Raw genomic sequence first — 25,694 nt, forward strand, 5'->3', positions numbered from 1 at the left:
AAGAGTTAAAGTCACCATTCACTAGTTCCCTTAAATCATCAATCCAGTGCGCATCAACAATTAAAAGGCCAAGAAATGTTGGATATCATCAGTTTTGCCGTTAAAAAGAATCATGGCATATCTACACGTGGAAGACTATAAACAGTCTACTTCTTGTTTTGCTTTGTCGCCTGTCTTGCCCCTTCTAGACTGTGAGCCTGTTGTTGGCTAGGTATTGTCTCTATTTGTTGCCAATTTGTATTTTCCAGGCACTTAGTACAGTCCTCTGAATGCAGTAAGCGCCCAATGAATATGATTGAATGAATGAATGAGTGAATGAACATTCACGCTTCTTCAAGAGACCCCAAGAGATCCACTCCCCGTTTTGAATTTAAATTTGAAAATAGTGTTCACTGGTAGCTTACTCCATGGAAAGCTTGGAGTTTGAACGTCTGGTGACACAAACTAAACTTCAATTGACCTGCGGCTGTTCAGCCAGAGTCCATCGAGTTTAAGCATCCCATTATCAAAGCGGTTGAGTTCCACACTGTTACGGAGGAAGTCACCTTATAAATGGCAAAGCAAATCTTTTTTACTGCAATAATGATAAAAACAGTCAAGGATGCCAAATATGTAAGAACTGCTTACTAAAATCAAGCAGGTGCTAAACCTTGCTATTTTCTATGGCTGTGGGGGAGGAGAGTAGTAAGAGAGAGGCAGAGGAGAGAAATGAGAGAAATGTCAGGAACAAACTAAAATATAATTAACTACTAGATTTAGTTTCCTCAACCTCAAGAGGAGAATACCATGGGAGACCTGCTTCAAGATTCAGATGGTACGCTTTTGGCAATCCCTTCTCATCTGTAGACCTGTGACAATCTTATTTCTGCGGTTCTCCTATGCAGTCAAAGGTTAATCTTATATGGGAATGATGCAGAAGGTGCCAATGGATCCCCTACTGAAATATTTGGCATTACCGTCTCCTTTTTCTGCTGTCACCATTTTGGGTGCATTACGGGACAGGTTCTGAACCATGGGCTGCTTTCAGTTCATACGCGCCCCGCACCTCCTCCCCCTCACCTCCCCCTGACAGACCACAGCTCTTCCAACTTTCACTTCCCTCCTAAAATTCCACCTTCTCCAACAAGCTTTCTCTGATTAATTTTCCAGCACCCAGAGCTTTTCCAATCCCTTCAGCCAACTCTTGATGATGTTGTCTTGTTTTGTATTGTTCTGTTTTGCTTTGCTGTCTGTCACCCCCTTTTAGACTGTGAGCCCGTTACTGGGCAGGGATTGTCTCTATCTGTTGCCGAATTGTACAATCCAAGCGCTTAGTACAGTGCTCTGCACATAGTAAGAGCTCAATAAATACTATTGAATGAATGAATGAAGATGTTTACACCAGTCTTAGCACTCCTGTATATATCCACTTTATGTATTGTTGACCTCTCTAGTTTTACATACTTTCATGTCAGTCTCCCCCATTAGAGGGTAAGCTCCTTTTGAGCCACACCAATCCCTTCATCCAACTCTAAAAATAATAACGATGGTATTTGTTAAGCACTTACTATGTGCTGAACACTGTTCTAAGCACTGGGGTAGATACAAGTAATCAGCTTGTCCCATGTGGGGTTCACAGTCTTAATCCCCACTTTCCAGATGAGGGAACTGAGGCACAGAGAAGTGAAGTGAATTGCCTCAGGTCACACAGCAGACAAGTGGCGGAGCCGGCATTAGAACCCACGTCCTCTGACTCCCGAGCCCGGGTTCTTGCCACTAGGCCATGCTGCTTCCCAACTCTAGCGGCTGAGGGAGGGGTGAATATCAAGGGCACAAAAGATACAGATCCAAGTGTAAGAGTACAGATCCAAGTACACCGTGTGGGCACTCGATAAATGCTACTCTTACTATTACTGCATTGGCTGCATCAACGGCAACCCTGCTCCTGGTCATGGAAGTGGCACGACGAAACTAAGCTGCAGGAGCCAAAACACTGAAAAGTCACCCATTGCTTTCAGAAAAAACCAAGTTGCACCCAAATCTGAAAAGATGTTGTTTTCAGGGAAGGATTCTTTCCGCACAAATTAGATTTTAAATATTGCGGCTAACAGCACTTACAGTTCAGTGAACCTGATTTTCCCGGACTGAAAAATATTCATGCAACAGTTCACAATCCCCGTATATAGGCTGGTATCTTATGGTGAAGATATCCCTTTCTCTTTTAGCAATGATCTGGTGTGTTTTAACGTGTTACCCATAGCTTCTCCTGAATGTTTAAGTGGAAGCAATTTACAGTAGTAACAATGAACAATAATAATTAGAGCTGATTTGGGGACAATAATTTTGGCACATTTATACACCACCTGTGCAAATATTTAATGCTTCAATTCACCCTCGCTGGCTGCACGCCGAATTCAGGGCTGGTTCATATTTGTATTAAGTTTTAAGGATTAAGTATCAATGACAAAATAGTAGCAAACAATCTGTACTTGCATTAACAACTTTGCAAACAGACTCCTTCTCACTCACCCTCGCTCACATCTTCTCAGTACCCAGAGGAGAATGGAAGGGAAAATAAAGGATATCAACCCAGCCAGCAATCAGTGATGTGGTTACAAAGTGAGGCAATAAAGCCAGGTCTTGAACAGAGGACTGCTAAATGAGTCTAGTACAGATCACGTTGTTTTGCTCAAGGACTATACAAGCTAGACCATCTCTAGAATGATGTGAGGGTTTTTTTGTGGTTTTTTTTGGCAGGGGGGGTAGGGGGGAGGGAAACTAGGGGGTTAATTCCAGGCCTTGACCTTTACCCATCCCTATACTAATGTTTTTGCTGAGACAACCAGAAAGGAAGTTGATGTTCGTCCATTATTAGAACCAGTAAACATTCGGCCCTTCAAGGATCCCTTCCCCTACACTACAGCCCTGCCCTATCGCTGGATATCGTTGTTTATGTCCCTTTATCCTGAGGTAAGGCAGAATGGCGGAAATAAAAGGACTCATCCTAAAGGCACAGATGTGTACTGTTCTTCTGAAAACCCAGATCAGAAGGCACGCTGATACTCGAGCTTTCCTCTCTGGGCTAGGATTTGAGGAGCCCATGAAAGACAGTCTCACTCCAGTGCTTTAGAAATGGATAGAAGACAAGCGAACCGTGAAAGTTCAATCCCAGGGTAGACATCTGACCTACCTGCAGATCCCGGTTGTGGTTTTCACAGAGCAGCTGTAAGAAACGGAGGATGGGCTGCATTATTGTAATGACTGCACTCATTTCCAAGTCATCTTTGCCCTTGTCCGTCGTGGCTTGGGCTCCCTCTCCAGACGGGTAGTGGTCATCGGGATCTGCCTCTCGCCTATAGGTGGTGTAAGCTTTCCTGGTAGCAGTGGTGGCCTCAAGCAACTGATCCCGAACCTCTTCGGTAATCTGTGTAGTGGGCTCTTTGACTACAAAATAAGAGAAATAATCAGAATGGTCACTGGGGGAGTCAGACCAACTTGGGCAATCTGGTTGAGACCCATCTGTCCTTGTCAGTTTAGCATCTTAACCTTTTAGCCAGGTTATGCACTCCATTGTTTCCCCATTCCTCTCTAACGTTGGAGGGCTCTGAGAAGAACATTAAGAAACATGAAAGGGTTCAGAGCTGAGTCTCTGTCTCGAATCCCACATCACAACCAGTGAAGAGTCCTTGGCCCTAAGAATTTCTATCCGGGGAGGGTCAGAATTAACTCATTAAGTTTATGGACAGTGCGGAGGTCCCCCTTTCTGGAAGGTTTTTAGTACAGGTTGCCTCTTCAGTTGTTCCCCAGTCATATACTAATAATTGTCGTATTTATCATTTATGGTGCTTATTTATTTTACTCTACGAAATAGGCAGGAAATACTGTTGTTCTTATGAAAACCCTTTCAAAAGATACTAAGTGCCACTCTCTTCAAGGCGTAGCTTCAGGAGAAGTGAACTACAGAATTCTGGACACTATTGCCAACACTGCCCCACCAACAGTTTTGTGTTTTTTTTTTAAAGAAATACCAACTCTTAAAAGTACCAAAAATAAAAATCAGTAACTGCTTTCCCTAGGGTCACAGTGTTTGTGTTTCTGTCCATTCCTGGCAACAATCACAAGATTTAGGTTTTGAAACTGATAAGATGACCCATCTCTAGCTGAGAGCTGTGCAAGTAACACGCATACCATTAGGGGTTATAAGTCAGAGAGTTATAAGAACACATATTTAGAGGCTTTCTTCAGAACACTGCAGAACTCAAATATCTGCTGGGCAGGTTACCGGGTGGACCTCTGTCACCCTCTCTTGCTTCAGTACACCCCAGCCCAGGAGGACTGTAAATATGGGCACTGCTCCCTAGCCATGGACCTCAGCAGCTGGGTGTTTCAAAAAGAAAATAGACTGAAAGCTTCTCCCTCTAACCTGTGGGCAGGGAATGTGTCTACCAACTCAATTGCATTAAAGTAGCATGGCCGAGTGTATACAGCATGGGCCTGGGAGTCAGAAGGACCTGGGTTCCAATCCCGGCTCCACGACTTGTCTGCTGTGTGACCTTGGGCAAGTCACTTCACATCTCTGTGCCTCAGTTACCTCATCTGTAAAATGGGGAATGAGACTGTGAGCTCTGTGTGGGATAGGGACTGTGTCCGAACTGATTACCTTGTATCTACCTCAGTGCTTAGAACAGTGCTTGGCACATAGTAAGTGCTTTACAAATACCATAATCATTATTATTTATTATTACTACTCCCCAAGTGCTTAGCTCGGTGCTCCACTCCTCTGGTGCTAAACTTATCAATGTTCCTCATTCTCACCTGTCCCGCCATAGACCCCTGACTCACATCCTACCTCTGGTCTGGAATGCCCTCCCTCCTCAAATCCACCAAACATCATTCTTCCCCTCTTCAAAGCCCTACAGAAGGCTCACCTCCTCCAAGAGGCCTTCCAAGACTAAGCCCCCCTTTTCTCAGCTCTCCCTCCCTTCCATGTCACCCCGACATAATCCCTTCGCTCTACCCTCCCTCCCCACCCCACAGCACTTATGTCTATATGTAAATATCTATAATTCCATTTATTTATATTGATGCCTGTTTACTTGTTCTGATGTCTGTCTCCCTCCTTCTAGACTGTAAGCCTGGTGTGGGCAGGGATTGTCTCTCTCTATTGCTGAATTGTACTTTCTAACCGCTTAGTACAGTGCACTGCACACAGTAAGTGCTCAATAAATACGATTGCTCTGCATACTGAATACTGAATCCTCTGCACACCGTATGGGCTCAACAGCTACCACTGATTGACTGAATGGAGAAGCATCGTGGCTTAGTGGATAGAGCAGGGGCCTGGGAGTCAGAAGGTAATGGATTCTAGTCCTGGCTCCGCCATGAGGCTGCTGTGTGACCTTGGGTGAGTCACTTCACTTCTCTGGGCCTCAGTTACCTCATCTGTAAAATGGGGATTAAGATTATGAGCGCTATGTGGGACAGGGACTGTGTCCAATCTAACTTGAATCTACCCCAGCGCTTAGAAAAGTCCTTGGCACATAGTAAGTGCTTAACAAGTACCATAACTATCATTATTATTATTATTAATAAATACCAGACTTAAAGAGGTCTAGTCCTGAATTGGTACCAGCCAGGGCATTCACCAACCGGAACCCAGACTGTCTGGTATGAAACCGGACTAATGGCCACCTTATTTGGGAGGCCTGCTCCGAATGGCAGGCGTACAGGTGGGAATGGGCCTATTTGGTTGATTCCTCTGTTTAGGGTATGCCCTGGGAGATATCACGGTTCCTCTGAGGCCAACCCATGCCCCTACCAGGGGCTTAGGAGAGTTCTGACTCCTAGGATTACAGATGCTAGAACTGATCAAAGCAAGGGAATCACAGTATCTCACTTGAATTTCATTTTATATTCAAGAGCCTCACTTTATGGGCAACACCCCTCAAATATAATTTTAAAGTTATACTTTAAAGGAAAATAATGGAACTTTACCTCTCTTTCGGGCTGGTGCATCCTTCTCAGAATCATCATCTTTCTTTTTATTTCCCAAATCACTTGTGTTGACTGTGACTGTAGCCTTTATTTCTTGCTGTGCCACTTTCATGCGGTCATAGAAGACCTTAAAGAATTTTTCAGACTTCTTATCTTCTGTCAGTCGGCAGAAAAAGGAGTGCTATCAAGAAAACATTACAAATTTATTTGGGTCAGATCATAAGTATCCCTTTTCTCCCTTTAAAATTCAAGTAACTGGAAACTTAATCAGTTTTCAAGATGTGCAAATCCCTGGGAGAACAGACTTTACATCACATTTTAGCCTTCAGATTTCTCTTCCCCATGGATCACCTAAGCAAGGATTTCAGTCAATCGTGGGATATCGCCTTTACAGAGTTGTCAATTAATCCTTGCAGGTAGGAGGTCAGGGAGGGTTCTAGCAAATGAAGCAAGAACAGAGAAATGGAAAACTGGAATCGAGTGTCGTTTCGGAAGAGGTAATGTAATACCCATTTTTGACACTAGGGAATGATGACAATTCAACTGGTACCACAGTCTGTTAAGTTGCTTTTGGTTGCATTGGAAATGCACCTCAGGATTGATTTACAGACAAAATGCAACATAGTAGCTGGGCCTCACTTATGTGTCTGTTTTCTTGCTCTGAGCTGAATCACAAGCATCATGCATTAGAATTTATTGTCATGAAAATGTAGCAAACACACTAAAATGGAAAAAAGAAGCTTAGTATTCTGAATTCCAGGTCTGCTTTGCCATTCAAATTATCCTCCTCATTCCCTACCACCTAGGGTCCAAAGGATATGTCAGCCCAGATGCCACCAAAGGCAGAACTGTGAGTCATCATCATCATCACAGATACTTACTGAGAGTCCAGAAGGAAACTGGCATCATGAGATAGGCAGTTGTCATTCCTCCTAAACCCTTCCAGCTGCCCAAAGACTGACAGTGAGCTAACTGTAGTCAAATGAGAGGATCCCATGCCAAGTGGATTGAAACCTGGGTCCTCTGACTCCCAGGCCTATGCTCTTTCCACTGGGCCATACTGCTTCCCGGCACTCTGAGCTCCACTAGTCAGGAAAGAGGGCAGTCAAGAGAAAAGCAGTGAGGCCTGGGAGTTGGGGGACCTGAGTTCCAGTCCCAGCTTGGCCAATTGCTTGCTGTGTGACCTCGGGCAAGTAACTTGGCTTCTCTGTGCCTCCAGGGTTTCGTCGATGAAATTGGGATTCAATCATCCTCCCTCCAATTTAGACTGTGAGCTCCATGTGGGACAGGAATTGTGTCCAACCTGATTTACTTGAATCGTTTAGACTGTGAGCCCATTACTGGGCAGGGATTGTCTCTATCTGTTGCCAAATTGTACATTCCAAGTGCTTAGTACAGTGCTCTGCACATAGTAAGCGCTCAATAAATACTATTGAATGAATCTACCCTAGCTTAAAACAGTGCTTGACATGTTAGTTCTTAAAAAAAACCATTTAAAAAAATGGAACTGGAGAAGGACAGAAGACACTAGGAAGTCACTGAATCAACCCTTCTCCCTAAGGTTCTTGGGGCTAGGAATGACCCAGTGACTCAAGGTAGAGCAACAGACTTTTCAGTATTTGCCTAGCCCAGGCTGCTCTGGACCTGAACTTGTGGGGTTGGGCCAAAATCAGGTGGATCCTGGCCATGCAGTCAAACAAATAATCACCTACCAAAAATTGGCTTCCTATGCACGGCCTACACTGCCTTCTCTGTCCAACTTCTCCACCTCCAACAATGGTACCAACCATCCTGCCCATCTGTCAATTATGGAACTTGAGAATCATCTTTTAATCTTAAGGCCACCCAGTCTGTGGACAAAGTACGCCTCCTCCTTCCCACATAACATTGCTTGGGCTTGCCCTATTCCTTTCTCTTTCATTGTTAAATCTGGTGCCTAGATTCTGGTTGATTCTTGCCTCCACTACTGTGACGCGCTCCTTCTGGCCTCCCCCTTACCCTTCTTTCATGCTTCAATGCCATTCCCAAAGCTGACATCTCACACAACTTGGAGCACAATCATATTCTTGCACCCTCCCCGCAATGGGAGTGCTCCACCTTACCTATCAGGCTCAAACTCCCACGATCCCCTCTGGCCATCTCTCCTGACTCTAGTTAACCTCTCATCTGCAGCTGTACCCCTCCTGCCCTTATCGAGTCTAGACTGTAAGCTCGTCCCTCTAGACTGTAGTCTCGTTGTGGGTAGGGAATGGGTCAGTTTATTGTTATATGTACTCTCCCAAGCGCATAATACAGTGCTCTGCACAGTATGTGCTCAATAAATACGACAATTCTTTTTTTCATTTAATTGTATTTATTGGGTGCTTACTGTGTGCACAGCACTGTACTAAGTGCTTGGAAAGTACATTTCAACAAGTGAGAGACAATCCTTGCCCACAGCGGGCTTACTGAGAAGCAGCGTGGCTCAGTGGAAAGAGCATGGGCTTGGGAGTCAGAGGTCGTGGGTTCTAATCCTGGCTCTGCCACTTATCAGCTGTGTGACTTTGGGCAAGTCACTTAAATTCTCTGTGCCTCAGTTACCTCATCTGTAAAATGGGGATTAGAACTGGGAGCCCCACGTGGGACAGCCTAATTACCTTGTATCTACCCAGTGCTTAGAACAGTGCTTGGCACATAGTAAGCCCTTAACAAATACCAAAATTATTATTACAGTCTAGAAGGGGGGAGACAGACATCAAAATAAATAAATAGGTATCAATATAAATAAATAGAATTATAGATATGTACATATATACACAAGTGATGTGGGACAGAGGGGTGGTAGAGCAAAGGGAGCAAGTCGGGGCAATGTCGAGGGCGGCGGGTGGCGGCGGGGGGGCGGCAGTGGGACTGAGGAAAAGGGAGGCTGAGTCTGAATGAATGACCATTCTTAAGGACAATCTTTGGTTTGGTTTAACACCTTCCCCACAAACTGATGTTGCTCAGTCCCGCTTTACAACTTCTTTCCCCCTGATTTCAAAAGAGATCTACTCAGTCTTCTTGCATTGTTAGTTGCTCACGGAATTCAAGTAAGCAGGGCCCCACGTGTTCCTGGCAATGAATTCAAAGCTAGACACTCTAATAGTGCCGTCTATTGGCCCAGTATCTACATGTGTTGCACGTGTTTTAAGATGACAGATGGCACTCTTAAAAAGAATGTGTTTTGATTTTCTTGAATGACTGACTTGCCCTGAGATGTTTTTGAAAAGGCCTCTACAGTAAAAAGACGCTTGTGGGTTGCTAAGGCTAATTATCTAAAGCAGATGCTTTCTGATTGGTTCTCCAACTTCAGTTAACAATCTCTCCAAGAGTTCTGTTTCCGCTGAGTCTGTGTGGGTGGGATATTTTATATGGTTCTAATCTTCATGGTAGATTAATTCACTGTAATTAAGTGAATGTAAATTTGGTTTCTAATCTGCACACACCCAACTTTATGTTTTCTTCAAACTTGCTAGCAGTGTGTAAAGAAAAAATGTGACCTAAAATCAATCATTCAAACAACTGTATTTATTGAGCACTTACTGTGTGCAGAGCAGTCATTCATTCAATCGTATTTATTGAGTGCATACTGTGTGCAGAGCACTGTACTAATCGCTTGGGAAGTAAAGTTTGGCAACAGATAGAGACGATCCCTACCCGACAACGGGCTCACAGAGCACTGTACTAAGCGCTTGGGAAAATACCATATAACGGTGTTGGTAAACACGTTCCCTGCCCACAAAGGAGCTTACAGTCTAGAGGTTCTAAATTCTTTATATTTGGTCATCACCAAATTCCTTTAGAATAGAATGTGTTTTGATTCTTACTTCCTGGATGGTACAGTTTCCAACTGCAAGAATTGACCTAGAAGTTCCCATGCTAAAAGATGAGGCAGGATAATATAGACTTTTCTGACATCCTTCTTGCTCATTTTGTTTCTCCAATTTTACCCACACTCATTCGGTGACCACATTTCTGGATAAAAGAAAGTCATACACACACACACGCGCAAACCCCCCCCCACACACACAAAAGACACACACACACTCCTTATTCAATAAGGTGATGCAATTACTTGTCCATCTTTCAATTGTAATGATGGCTTTGGCTTGATTAATAATAATAATAATAATGTTGGTATTTGTTAAGCGCTTACTATGTGCAGAGCACTGTTCTAAGTGCTGGGGTAGACACAGGGGAATCGGGTTGTCCCACGTGGGGCTCACAGTCTTAATCCCCATTTTACAGATGAGGGAACTGAGGCACAGAGAAGTTAAGTGACTTGCCCACAGTTACACAGCTGACAAGTGGCAGTGCTGGGATTCGAACTCATGAGCCCTGACTCCAAAGCCCGTGCTCTTTCCACTGAGCCACGCTGCTTCCCCATTAATAGCATGGTCAGTTGATCAGCAGTTACCTGTCCTTTGTGCTGTCTTTTCAGCTGTATATGGTGCATGCTTTTCCTTAAACAGGAACTAAGATATAAAATGCTTGCATCATTTCCCACTAACATAGGCTGAGCATTTACAAAGCGCATGGCACTGTCATGGACTCGTTCTTGGTTAAGGGAATACACCAAAAATAGAGAAGCTTCATTCTCCTGCCCTTGGGGATCTAATCCAAGAATGAGTGCTGAACAGTCAACGTAGATAAATATACATAACGAGAAGTGTCGTATTCGTTAAGCACTCACTATGCACTACATGCTCTGGAAGATTCAAGATAACCAGGACAGATACAGTCCTCACCCTACATGGGACTCACAGTCTAGTTAAGATGGAGAGCCGGTACTGAATCCCCATTTTACAGATGAGAAAACTCAGGCACAGAGAAGTTAAGTGACTTGCCCAGGGTCACCTAGTTGGCAAATGGCAGAACCAGGATTAGAACTCAGGTCTGCTGAATCCTAGGCCCACTGACTCCCAAGCCCGTGCTTTTTACAGTGGGCCATGCTGCTTCTCATGATGTCTACTATATATATTTCCTAGGAAAGAGGAACTCTGGCGGGGTGTAGGACACTGCTTTCCTTAACCTACTTAGAAAGGCTTCGCAGAGGAGGACTGACTGTAAAAGAAGGCACAAAAACAATTTGACAGATGAGGAGAAGGAAGTCTTTTCACGTTAGAGGAGCAGAAAAGATGATGGTTTGGAGCTTGTAATATAGGGGACATTAAAGAAACCATAACATCTCAGCTCTAGAGAAGGATAAGGGATCATTCCAGGAAGAGGGTTACCTAATATTTATCAAAGAATAATCTATAGGCAATGTTTACTACATAAAAATGAAGATGGACAATGAATAATAATAACAATGGAGGTATTTGTTAAGTGCTTACTATGTGCCAGGCACTGTACTAAGCAATGGGGTAGAACAAGATAAACAGGTCCCACATGGGTCTCGCAGTCTAAGTAGAAGGGAGAACAAGTACTGAATTCCTCTTTTGCAGATGAGGGAATTGAGGCACAGAGAAGTTAAATCACTTGCCCAAGTTCATACAGCAGGTATACGGTGGAGTCGGGATTAGAATCTAGGCCCTCTGACTCCCAAGCTCATGCTCTTTCCATTGGTGTAGTGGATAGAGCACAGGCCTGGAAGTCAGAAAGTCATGGGTTCTAGTCCCAGATCTGTCACTAGTCTGCTGTTTGACCTTGGGCATGTCACTTCACTTCTCTGTGCCTCAGTTCCCTCATCCGTAAAATGGGGATTGCGTCTGTGAGCCCCACGTAGGGCAGGGACTGTGCCCAACCCAATTTGCTTGCATCCGCCCCAGCACTTAGTATGGTGTCTGGCATGTACTAAACGCTTAAATACCACAATTATTATTATTATTAGACCAAGCTGCATTTCACTAGAATATAAATGCTCATTTGCGAAAACATCAAGTTTTACTTTGATTTACTTTACTTGGCATCTTTGGCCTACTCTACCTTCCAGTCACACCATTCCTGAGTTAGAGGATCTCTTCATCAAAGACAAAGTTTTGAGATGAGATTGCACAGGAGATTGGAGTATTTTTTTTTCTGGATTGTAGACGGTAAGTGCTTCCTGTAGACTGTAAGCTCCTTATGGGCAGTATTTTACTTTCCCAAGCACTTGGGACAGTGTTCTACACAGAGTGGCATAATGGATAGAGCATGGGCCTGGGAGTCAGAAGGTCCAGGGTTCTATTCCCACCTCTGCCGCTTGTCTGCTGCGTGACCTTGAGCAAGTCACTTCACTTCTCTGGGCCTCAGTTACCTCATCTGTAAAATAGGGACTAAGACTGTGAACCCCTTGTGGGACAGGAACTGTGTCCAATCAGATTTGCTTGTATCCACCCCTGTGCTTAGTACAGTGCCTGGCACACAGTAAGTGCTTAACGAATACTATTATTATAAGCAATAATAGGATGCAGTCAAATACCACGGAATGATTGACTGATCAATTGTTCTTCCTCTCCTGACCTTACAAGACTGACGAGTGGAAAAAAATTAGTCTGAAATCAGAGTAGCTACAGAAACTATGCTTAAGTGGCCTTAAGTGAATGAGGTGGAGAAAAAGGAGGAAAACAAAGGCTTTCTTGGCAACCACAGAATGCAAATCTCAGAAGGTAATAAATTGTATTAGGTTTGAACCTGATGTCAATTTAAGAAACAATGTGATGTGACCAGCTAGAAATTAGCTACTGAATACATTCTGAACTAGCTGGGCAGAAGAAAGTAACATCTAGGGCAAATGGAAGAAAACAAAGAAGTCAAAGTAGCAGATAGTTGAATTAAAATTAGGGTGGAGATTTTAGCTGTATGCATTTGAGAAGCAGGGGTATGTTTTTGACCAGCTTTATGAGTGAGACAGATTTGCCTACTCAGTCTGTTAGCTTCACTTCTATCTAGAGGAGTGAGGTGAGTGACAGAAACATCCCGATTTTGAGAGCTGAGCAGGAGGGGGAGAAGTGAATTATGGCCACTATGCTATCTGGTCTCTGAGGAAGTTCAGGATGCCCCAAGAGATGAGGCCAGGCCTCCCTGCACTCCAGGGACATAGAGGCATAGCTACCCAGTCATTACAACTGCTCAGGACAAGAGATTCCAAAAGGGTTCAAATCAATGAAAGGAAGCACATCTTCACACAGTGAGTACTAAACTTTCATTCATTCATTCATTCATTCATTCATTCAATCGTGATTACTGAGCACTCAGTAAAGCATTGTACTAAGCACTTGGGAGAGTACAATATAACAATAAACATACACATTACCTGCCCACAGTGAGCTTACAGTCTAAACCAGGAATATGCTACCACATGAAGTTGAATGGGTAGAAAGCATCAATATAGTCAAGAGTGGTTTATATAAACTCATGGGTGAGTGGTCCACAAGAGATTACTTGAAGAAGAAGGGTTGGGTATTTGAGGGAAAGGTTAGAGTTCTTGAATGCTAAGGAAGGGGTGTAACCATCACGCTCGTCTTCCAAGTAGGGAAGCAGTGTGGCCTAGTGGATAGAGTAGGTTGGTATTAGAGGAGCAAAGTGTGTGGGCTGGATTGTAGTAGGAAAACAGAGTGGTAAGGTAGAAGGAGGAGAGCTGACTGAGTGCCTGAAATTGTTTCCATTTAATGCAGAGTTGGAATGGGAACCATTGGAGGTTTTTTGAGGAGTGGGGAGGAATGGACTGAATCATCTTTTTAAAGAAATGACCTGGGAAGCAGTGATCTGCACACAGTAGGTGCTCAATAAATACCATTGAGTGGCTGTTACTAAGGACTGATGACAAAACAGGGACTAATATGAGCATGTCCTTACCTCTACTGGAATAGTGGAAAGAGCCCAGGACTGATAATCAAGAGATCTGGGTTCTAATCCCAGCTCCAACACTTGCCTGTTTGTGACCTCAGGCAAATCGCTTAACTTCTCAGTTACCTCATCCGTAAAATGAGGGTTACATACCTGTTCTACCTTCCAGATATATGAGCCCCATATAGGTCGAGAACTGTGATTTGACTGCATTGTATCTACCCCAGTGTTCTGCACGGTGATTGGCACATAGTAAGTGCTTAACAAATACCACAATCATTATTATTATTAGATGAGCATGTATGAAATACACCTACTAAGCTATCAATAGTTCCTTCAGCATCGAGCTTACGGGCCATGCCAGAGAAATATTTAATTTGAGTGTCTTCTAGATCTGATTACACCCATTTCCCAATCCCTGGGCTGAACCAAGTCCCGTAAACTGAAGAGTTGCAAACCAGAAACATAATATGGCTGAGAGCCACTGATCCAAACATTCCTGTACCCAGAATGGTGAGCAGGAGTTCTGTAGGAGGGAACTGGAGGTGGTGGCGGTGAGTAGCGGTAGCAAACAAGAGACAACTGAGGCAGGGACCCCACACCAGCACAAGTCTACGGGGGCGGGGCTCCGCTCCCAGAAGGGCTGAGTGAGCAGCAGCATACTGCAGCCCACCGCCATGCTGAAAAACTTGTCATTTCTTTCTGGTGCTTCCTAATGCATAATTTGGTTCCTCGGGGACTTTCTTACAATTTGTGGATTACCCAAGACCCTGGATTTTCCCCCAGGACCTGTCTTTTGATAATTTTTCTGCTTGTTAGCCCCCTAGGGAGAGGGATTGGAAAGGAATCTCAAATTCTACAAACAATAAGAGCTCCCGTAATAAGCAGTTTGAGGGGTTAGATCCTAAACTCTGGAAACTCAAGGGCAGAGGCAGTATCTTTTACTTCCACTGCATGCTCCCAAATGGGAACATAGTTCAGGACACACAGCACGTGATCAATAATGATCAAATATGATTAAGGTTATCAATCGATAGCATTTACTGAATGCTTACTGTGTGCAGAGCGCTATACTAAGCACTTGGGAGAGTACAATATAACAGAGTTGGTAGATGCATTCCCCGCTGGTTGAAACCGATGGCCAAAATGATCGTCCAAGGATTACCAATCAATCAGTGGCATTCATTGAGCACTTACTGTGTGCAGAACACTGTCCTAAGCGTTTGGGAGAGTAAAATACAACAGAGTTGGTAGTCGCATTCCCTGCCCACAAGGTGCTTTACAATCTAGAGGCATTCCATGCTGCCCTGAGCCTCAAAGGAAGAAGGAATGGGTACTGGGTATTTACTTAGGCATCCATTCTGCTTTAAGGTGCTGTATCAATCAGCCAATCAATCAATACTCACAATTTACCCAATTCATTCATTCATTCCATTGTATTTATTGAGCGCTTACTGTGTGCAAGGCACTGTACTAAGCACTTGGAAGAGTATAATAGAACAATAATCCGACACATTCCCTGCCCACAACAAGCTTACAATCTAGAGGGAACTCACCTGCAGGTACTAATAATAATAACTGTGGTATTCGTTAAGCGCTTACTAGGTGCCAAGCACTGTACTAAGCACTGGGGTACATACAAGGTAATTGGCTCAGTCACAGCAGATTTAAAGAGCTGATTATTAAAAGATAGAAGCATTAACACACATACACACATTTAAAAAAAAAAACCAACAAAAAAACCTGGCCACCCTTTGGTGATAAATTCAAGTGAACTCTTTACATACTTTCCATTCTACGTCACAGGGCACTAACGAAATGAGCATTTCCTGTAAAGCATCTCTGTAGGTAACTTGTACGTATTCCATGGTTGTGTCAGAATGATTATGCTTCAGGCTAGGTCAAAAAGCTAACAGTTTCACACATATGAATCAACCACATTTCATCTATTAAAATACTGTATTTTTAAAAGTGTTTCTTGAGAGTTGTTCTCAAGAAGGTGGGCCGCAAGTGATAATTGTCCCAACCAAAATCTAATGGCATTAACGGCCTGGGTAAAATCAACTCGGTTTAAAAATGGGCCAGGCAATGCCAGTGAAATGGTGGCTTGACCAAATTATGCTGTACTCTCACAGGGTCAACACAGAGGCAAGAAGTAAAATGGGCTCTTGGTCACAGACTAACTCCAACTTTCAAGAGAAAAACAGATTCACAGCATCAGAGGAGATACTGAAAAAGATCCATCATACTTTCCAGTGCCTTTTACTACAGCCCTAACCTTGGCTAGCAGTCTTGCAGAATGTCCCCTGGCCAAACTGGACCTGGGTGACAGCGTCTCGATGGCTCAGCCCAGCCAATCACCACTAGTGAAGAAATCAATCCAACTGAGCCTCTCTCACGTGGCGTGCCCTGCTCATTCTGAATGGGAAAAGCATCTCTACAATTTGCCTGCCTCACCCAAACAGAATCTCCCAAGAACCACCTAACTTTCTAGTGCAAACACATCAACATTGAGGAAAAAACCAAAACCCAACACTACATAACGGTTTAAGGGCATGATCAAGAAATACCCCCAGGGGATAGCTGGGAAAGAGTGGCAGAAGACAGACTGGCTTGATGAGCGGTTATCAGAAATGAAAACTGATTCTATCCTCCATTCAATCACATTTATTGAGGGCTGTGTGCAGAGCACTGTACTAAGACCTTGGGATTCTCTCTGAACATACTCAGTTCCCCCGTGACATCGGCGTTGCACTCCGTCATTTCATGCTGAAAGACACGTATAGTTGGAAAGATGTGCCCTAACTCCTTAAGAGCCCCCTATCCAAAATACCGACTGAAAAGCTGTCTAGCTAATTTGTTTCCATGACATCGAGAGATGAAAATGGTGCTCAGTTCAGCCCGTAGCAAATGTAACAGTGTAGCTAAGGGACAATTTTTACCTCTACTTGATATGGAAGGTACAGCTGATCACACAGTACTGTTAGCTGTACTCTCACAAACAGATAAAATTTCACCATCAAAAAGTTCTCCAAGTGCTTAGTACAGGGCATACAATAAGTGCTACTGACTGAGTTGCCATTCACTCAGGAGGATTTATTGAGCACTGGTGAGCAAAGTAGTTTATTTATATTAATATCTGTCTCCCACTCTAGACTGTAAGCATCTTTGTGGGCATGTGTCTGTTTATTGCTATACTGTGCTCTGCACACAGTAAACGCTCAATAAATAAGATTGACTGACAAAGCACTGTTTCCATCTTTGAGCAATGAATGATATACTTCTAGAAGTGCACATATAGCAATTAATACTACTACTAACAATAATAACTGTGGTATTTGTTAAGCTCTATGTGTCAAGCACTGTTGTAAGCTCTGGGGCAGATACGAGTTAAATCAGGTTGGACACAGTCCCTGTCCGACATGGGGCTCACAGTCCAAGGAGAAGGGACAGCCGGTACTGTATCCCCATTTGACAGATGAGGAAACAGAGGCACAGAGAAGTTCAGTGACTTGCCCAAGATCACACAGTGGGCAACTGGAGGAGCTGGGATTAGTACCGAAGTCCCCTGACTCCCATGCTCCTGCTCTTTCCATGTTGCTTCCCCAAAATACATAAGCAATATAGCTAGTTATTAAATTAAAATTTTGAGATTTTTTTAAAAAATTGCCCCACAAAGGACATTCCAAAGCTTAGTAACCTAGAAGAGGTCCCTTCTGGTCCAGGTGCATGATACGCTGGCCAGGTGTGTTGGGATGATACTGACCCATTTCCTGCTCAATCCTTATTTGTAAAGGACAAAGGGATATGCTGTGGTTTCCAAGGGCAGGAACCTTACCTCATCATTAACGGGCACATCTCCCCACAGTTAAATCCCACCTCCCCCAACAACATTTTCTCAATTCATTTCGCCTTAAACTGAGCCAAATCTTCCCTTCATTCAATCTCTAATGTTCATTAATTCATTTACACCCTCCTTAGCCCTCGTGTATACATGCCTGCTCAGTGCATTTCTTCTGACTACTAGTTGGAATATATTTATGTTTGTCTCCACCATTATAAAGTCCTTGTGGGCAGGGAACATGTCGCTTTGTTATTCTGTACTTCCCAAGCACCTAAGACATTGAACTGCATCATGTGGGTGCTCAATAAATGCTGTTGCCGCTGCTGCTACTACCAGAGTGTTATACACCCTCCTCAGTACTTGCAGTCTGTTTCCATGCCCAGAATTCCCATTAACTTCAAAGACCCTTACCTACCAAGCAATTCAACTTGGTCAGATTCAAACTTCAGGTGTCAAAACACACACACACACACACACACACAGCTTTTATTCCTGTAAAACGTGACATTCTTCTCCGTGCACACCACAGTAATATGCTCAATGACAGTGTATTACCAAACCCGTGGGTTGATACAAGGGCAGCTGGTGACTTGCACAGATTTATTCACTCCATATTGTTTCATAATCAAGGTGTTTACCATGAAACCACAAGAAAAATAATTATGCCATGCCATGTTAGAGGGCGGGGCATTATTTTTACAAACATGGAAGTTAGCAAAACACCGCTTTCCTGAAACAGGACCTATTGTAATTTACAGTCCCCTAACTCATTTAAGTTAGCTGTGAGGTCACTGCCAAAATCTATGACTGAGCTTAACTGGTTCTGCTGGCAGGCAGGTCATTTTAAGATCAACCCAAAATGTCCAAATGTCACTACAAGCTTATTTTCATTCCATATTAGATCATTAAGTAGCCTCCATCCCAGCTGCACCCAAGCCTCAGAGACCTTTTGGAATCTGACAGTAAAAGTTCAGATCGCCAAAGGGATGAAAATCAGTGGGATGGAATTACAGTCCTAACAGCACCACATTTGTTTGTGCAAGTGCTTCTTAATATACTATGGCTCAGGCAGCAGCAATGGGTATCAAAGCAGGTTAGTTGACTGTTGAAGCCAACTCTCTGCCCTTTAAAGATGAAGGCAGTATTACCTTGACCTAGTAGATTATAAATTGGTTTACTGTTTGATGACTTGCTTTACGGCATGACCAGCAACTTCAAAATAGAGGATGAGATTCCAACAAAGAGAAAAAAGGCATGCAATCTCCACGATGAGAATCACAGCTCGATTGCCTGAAACTGGGAAAGGGGCACTATGTGAAAGTTGTCTCAGAATTGCCAAGGGGTGGGGGGGGAACCTAGAATGCCAGAGTCCAGCTAGCGGTCGCCTCACTTTTCAAAAGCTTATTGAGTTTTGCTCACATGCCTTCGTGTTGTAACAGTGTGCCCAGCTGCCCTTGCTGGGCTCCGGTTAATCTGTTCAGTTAAACTGTTAACCATCCTTGCCTGGCTTTGCACTGTTTGTTAAAAAAGAAACAGGAACCAAGTGTGTCTTCCCCCAATAGCTTGACTTCTTTTTCCAGCCTTGATAACTACAAGACCCTGCATCATCGACTGCGCTTACTTCTAAGGAGACAAATAAGGCAGATTTAGTAGATACTCTATGTGGGACCATTTGAAAAAAAAAATCTGCTCTTTGGTGGGTAATATAATTTTTTTAGAATATCTTTTCCAACTTGAATCCAAATAAGGGATGGGAATGTGAAGTACAGATACGTTCAAGGACCACATGCTCAAGCTTCTTGAACAGTTGCAAAAATACTTTTTAAACTGTAGCCAGGGAAAACTAGTAATAAGAGAATGAAAAATGACCTTTGGAAATGGGTGGCTCTTGGAAAAAAAAAGAATTACTATCCAGTTGCAACAATCAACTGGGTTTTGGGGGGGGGGGGATGAAGGGGGAGATGGGTTTGGGAGGGGTTTTATTTTCCCATATGTGATACTAAGCCACAGTTTCTTATGAGAAAATATCCTCAACGGTGAAGTTAACAGTGTTGGAAGCTTTCCAAAGGGAAAGTCCCTCCAGTTACTAAGAGAAAAAGATTACACACTGGGTCTGGAATTTGGGGATATTTTATGCACATGTCTCAGAAATAAGTTAATAAGGGGAAGTGAGCTTGTCTTTAATTACTGAAACAGGCTACTGTTATTGCACAACTCCTGTGTGAGAGTTTTAGGTTTTTTGGTTGGTCTTTTTTTGTTGTTTTAACAGTTTGCTCTCACCAGAACTGCTTGACATCTTACTTACCCTTTTCTACAGCCCATCTCCAAGAAAACTTCAACCACCCAACCCACTTCATTTGAATCCCCCTATCATGGTGGGAATGCTACTCTACATACCATCCCAGATGTCTCTTCAGCAACCCCAACAGTAGGGATGCAGGTGTGCATTATTGATGCTGCCCCCACAGAATAATTCTCAGAACTCAAAGTGTCGTTTCCCCACCACAAACTCAATCAAGAAGCCACTTTTATGTAGGTTGAGTCACTTCATAATAAATCTGAACAGCGGCATTCCCCTTCCCCCAGATGGGAGGGTTAAATCACTCTCTGTTCAGGAATTACCCTTGTTTTAAAGTCAAGTTCTCCCACTTCCAGAGCTCTGAAGCCATTTGTGGTTTAATTTGCAATGCACCAAGTGGGGAGAGGAACATGGATTAGGGTGTCTGGGAGCAAATAATGCCATGTCTGATGAACCAGTAGGCACAAACAGCAGCTATCCAAACCAATTTAGGCAGGGGAAGTAAGATTTCTTTAATGGGGAATTACTCAGGGGAAATGCCCTTTGAAATACAAATGGGGGTATGGGTCATCCCCTCGCAATAGGCACTCTGAGAATCCCACTGGGGTCATGTATCTCTGCAATTTAAAGCTTCCCTTGGCAAGGCCAAATATTCCACTTCCCTAAGGCAGCTGGAGAACCTGAGCAGGTGAGAGAAACCCTAGTTTTAAATACAGGCCAAAAGGAAAAAAAAAAGGAAAAAAGGAGTGTAGGAAAAGGAGAGGGAGATAGGGAAAAAAGTGATATCTTTGAGAGACAGGGGAATTAAAGAAAACCATAGCAACAACTCAGTCCACCTACCCTAACCACCCACCCACAGCCAGATTCATTTGCTGACGCACTTCAGAACAAGCTGGCTCCTACCAGCTCAGGAAGGTGAGCAAACCCTGAGAGCTCATTAAATTCCCTTCTCAGCTACTCTTGTATGCCTCCAGCTAGTGAGCAAGTAAGATATAAATAGAAGTTATATAACATCTCTTTGTTGATTCCTGTGCTCACAAAAAAAAATGCAGCATGACCTTGTTTTTCTGAATAGCTTGCCTCTGCCTGCTTGTTGATGACTTTAATACTGTTAGGGATCATCTTTAAAGTTTAAACAGGAGAATATAGCTTTTTAAAGGTAAAGGAATGTATGGTTAATGCTGAGGAAGAAACAAACAGTTTCAGTTCTCTCTTTATATATATTGTATTATGGTACGACATGCCCTAGTTCTCTTAATAGCATTATTATTGTAGATTGCTGCACTCACATGTATTTTACATGTGTGCTAAGTACATATATACAAATGCACAATAATAACGATGATAATAATAATGATTGTGGTATTTGTTAAGTGCTTACTATGGGGCAAGCTACTAAGTATTAAGTCCTGGGTTAGACACGAGATAATCAGGTCTCACATGGGGCTCAGAATCTAAATAGGAGGTAGAACAGGTATTGAATCCCCATTCTGCAGATGAGAGAACTGAGGCACAGAGAAGTTTAAGTGACTTGCCTCAAGGTCACATAGCAGGTGTGGTGGAGCCAGGATTAGAACCCAGGTTCTCTGACTCCCAGGCTCAGACTCTTTCCACTAGCCACACTGCAAATAATATAAATGTATATATATAGAGAGAGAGATAGACACACACACACATATTTATGCATGTATATATATACATGAATAGGGAAAAGGGGTGGGTAGGGAAGCAAAGAGAGAGGTTGAGAGAGGGATAGAGAGAACAGTGCATGCTATCCTTCATATTTGAAAAGGGTGATCCAGTGAGAATCTAATGGAAGTGGTGTGTCTGAAAATATTGTGTGCCTTTGTTATGCTGCTGATCCTTTTGCCACTTGCAGCACCCTTTACTGCTTTTAACACTGCCTTAGGTCTCCAGTATTCCAAAAATCCTTGCTCAAGGAAAAGTGATTTCCTTTCCTGCTTACTGCATGGCAAGCCGGTCTGTCGGCTGTGGGTAGAATAAATGTGGTAATTGTTAAGGCTCACCAGTCTTAATCTCCATTTTACAGATGAAGTAACCGAGGGCCAGAGAAGTGAAGTGACTTGCCCAAGTGTCAGAGCTGGGATTAGAACCCAGGTCCTTCTGACTCCCAGGCCAGTGCTCAGTTCACTTGGCCATGCTGTTTCTCATTAAGCCACGCTTATGTTTGCATCTCCAAAACACAGTCATCAGGTTAGAGTAGCTCCTGGATGACTGCATCAAAGACTTGCCATGATCCTTAAATGAAGTATTTAATGAGTCAAAAAGCACATTCTGTCATCGGCTCTCACCTCATCTTACAGCATGGTGGCACAGAATAACGATGGTGGAAGGATTGAAAAGGACACCTTCGACTGATGGGCTGGACATCCCATTTGAATGGAGATTCAAGGATATTGATCAATTCTATGGGCAGCAGAATTTCTTGAGCAATTGCCAAAGCCTAGGTGTGCTGTTGGCGTTAAATGTACATAGTCTACAAATCCAGTTTAAAAGTCGTGGTATTATTTCCTACACTTCTGAATTTGATTAAATCTGCTGTACTGCATTTTGGTCTGCAGCCACATTGAAATTCAGTAGTTTCTGTAGCCTGCCCAGAAGGGCTCTGGCTTGGATCTTGCCAGCAAAGGAGAGTGGTGAGAAACCCCAGTAGTTTCCAGAGTCATCTCTCTCACCTTTCTTCTGTGTTCCATATGTTAAGAAATAGCCCTTGTAGATGTCTAATCATTAATTTCCTTTTTTGCTTGTAGATATGTAGGGGAATGCTACCATCTCTGGGTGCTTTGCCATTTTTCACCTCTTTATTGTGACTTCCTCAAAAGTTTCTTCAAAGGCCATGGTGTCACATTTTCAATGGTCTTCTAGTTTTTGAGAAACCTCAATGAAGGACAGTGTTCAGAGGATGACTGGAAGTTTCCATTTTTTTTCAAATTACGGATCCTCAACAGCCTCAAAGAGTCATAATTAGTACCCCCCCTTTTTTTTTTTTAACAAATGAGGAAATTGAGGCTTGGAAGGCTTAAGGTCCATATATCTCCTAAGAAGAAAAGCAGTGTGGCTTAGTAGGGGAAAGAGCATGGACCTGGGAGTCAGGAGACCTCTATTCTAATTCTGGTTCCTTCACTTGCCACCACTGCTGTGTAACCTTGGGCAAGTTACTTAACTTCTCTGTGCCTCAGTTACTTCTTATATAAAATGGGGACTAAATATCTGGTACCCCTCTCCCTAAGACTGTGAGACAGAGACTGAGTCCAATTTGGATATATCACATCTAGCAAAGCACTCAATACACTGTTACGCACATAGTGAGTGCTTAACAAATGCCATCATTATAGTAGACGTTTAACAAATACCACAATTATTATTACTAGGTGGGTCTGAGACTAGAAGTCAGGACCCTAACAGACAACACCCCCACCTCCACTTCCTTTACAAGGATGCTACAGCAGTAACTGTAATCAGTTATTCTTCAAAGTTGGAGGAAATACTGAGTGACACTCACTGTTGCAAAGAACTAATTATTGTTGCATGATTTCTTGCAAATCAGAAGATAATATATATGATGCCAAGTACCAGGTTAACATTTTCCATGATACCCAAGCACCTCAAAAACGTATGACATTTTTGACATTAGACATATTTTAAAGAGTCACTTGATATCTCAAAAAATGGTGCTTCTAACAACTTAAACGATGCGATAGCAGTAGTCTTGTACTAATCTTTCCATGTGCAGAACAAGTTGAGTATAAAATGGCTTGCTAGAGCACCCCGTGAGATATCTGACAGGAGAAGAGGGGCACACTACATGAAATCTGCACACAGTAAGTGCTCAATAAATATGACTGAATGAATGAATGAAATCTCAAGGTGCTCCTCATCTTCTACAGTTCAGATTAACTTTATTGCCACAAACGTTGTTGTTGCATTGTACTCTCCCAAGGGCTTTGTACAGTCCTTTGCACACAGTAAGCACTCAATAAATATGGCTGAAAATGAATGAATGTTGGTTATAGTGTGGCTTTCTGAGGATCAGATCCTCTCCTCTTGCATTAGCGCCAAGCTGAAGTATAACTAGGATAAGCGACCTATCAAGATTCTTTCCCAGAAGCAGGAAATGGGATCCAAGAATCCCCTCATTTGTATCCTCATTCCCTGAGCTGCAGAATACTCTACACTATAGAGTATAGCTCTATAATACAGAGCTCAGAGAACTCTACAATATAATTCTGTGATACTGTACTCTCCCAAGCACTTAGGACAGTGCTCTGCACACAGTAAGAGCTCAATAAATATGACTACACAGGGAATTGAATAGTAGGGAGAAAGGGGGATATCTGACTCTACTTTCTGACTCAGGGGATGGGTCCAGGAAGACCCCCCTGAACCCTTTCCCAGGTTCCAAAAACAGGGAACACTATTCCCCAAGCAACAGTATTTTGTGCAAAGCACTGTACTAGGTATTTGGGAATATACAATGGAATTAGTAGAAAGGATCCCTGCCCTCTTAGGAGTTTACACTCTAGTTGGGGGAGATGAGACATTAAAATAAGTTACAGATAGGAAAAATAAGAGTACAAAGATATGCTCAATGAGTGCTACAGGAAATTGTGAGAAGCGCTGAAGTGGCAGCTGAGGATAATAATGTTGGTATTTGTTAAGCGCTTACTATGTGCCGAGCACTGTTCTAAGCTCTGGGGTAGACATAGGGGAATCAGGTTGTCCCACATGGGGCTCACAGTCTTAATCCCCATTTTACAGATGAGGGAACTGAGGCACAGAGAAGTTAAGTGACTTGCCCACAGTCACACAGCCGACAAGTGGCAGAGCTGGCATTCGAACTCATGAGCCCTGACTCCAAAGCCCATGATCTTTCCACTGAGCCACCCTGCTTCTCCAGAGGATATAAAGCAGGGAGACTAGAAATCACTCAGGGGAGGTCCCTCTCAGTATATCACCATTTGTCTTATTTCTGAGTGCAGAACAACAAAAAGTCTATTGTTCTTGCATACAACAATGCTACTTATGAGTGACTCAGGATGTCATCAAATTCAAAAGTACTGCATATGTAAAAAATAATTCCCCAAGCCCTCACTTTTCTAAATAAGACTTTTTTATGGCATTTCTTAAGCACTTACTATGTTTCAGGCACTGTACTAAGTGCTGGTGTAGATACAAGCTAATCAGGACAGATAAACTCCATGTCCCCCATGGGGCTCACAGTCTTAATTCCCATTTTACAGATGAGGTAATGAGGCACATAGCAATTCAGTGATTTGCCCAAGGTCAGGCAGCAAATAAGAACGGGTCTACCAACTCTGTTATATGGTACTCTCCCCCAAGCGCCTAGTCCAGTGCTCTGCTCAACAGATATGACTGATCAATTGAAGTAGCGGAACCAGGATTAGAACCCAGGTCCTTCTGACTCCTAGGCCTGTGCTCTATCCACTGGGCCACGCTGCTTCTCACTCTTAGGTTATCTTTTCCAACTCTCCACAAACTAGACTTCAGTAATAATAATCTCTGTATTTGTTAAGCTCTCAGGATGTGCCAAGCACTGTATTAAGCTCCGGGGCAAGATACCAGATAATCAGGTCAGATACATGGGGCTCACAATCTAAGTAGGAGGGAGAACAGGTATTGACTCCATTTCACAGAGGAGGAAACTGAGGCACAGAGAATTTAGGTGACTTGCCAAAGGTCACACAGCTGGCAATTGGCAGAATTGGGATTAGAACGCAGGTCCTTTGACTCCCAGTCCTGTACACTTTC

The 25,694-nt window shown here is 43.2% G+C and overlaps 1 protein-coding gene across 9 annotated transcripts in view; it reads right to left on the reverse strand.

Moving 5' to 3' along the window:
- The window catches only part of ITPR1 (inositol 1,4,5-trisphosphate receptor type 1), a 336,719-nt gene that overhangs the window by 81,571 nt on the left and 229,454 nt on the right, over positions 1-25,694 (reverse strand). For all 9 annotated transcript variants that reach the window (XM_029050132.1, XM_029050131.1, XM_029050126.1 and 6 more), the window contains 2 exons: positions 5,974-6,154; positions 3,170-3,423 (listed from right to left, as the gene is read on the reverse strand). In XM_029050132.1, the coding sequence (XP_028905965.1) occupies positions 3,170-3,423; positions 5,974-6,154 (435 nt within the window). The remainder of the gene's footprint in view (positions 1-3,169; positions 3,424-5,973; positions 6,155-25,694) is intronic.

Source organism: Ornithorhynchus anatinus, chromosome X1, assembly GCF_004115215.2.
Source record: "Ornithorhynchus anatinus isolate Pmale09 chromosome X1, mOrnAna1.pri.v4, whole genome shotgun sequence".
Lineage (NCBI taxonomy): Eukaryota > Metazoa > Chordata > Mammalia > Monotremata > Ornithorhynchidae > Ornithorhynchus > Ornithorhynchus anatinus.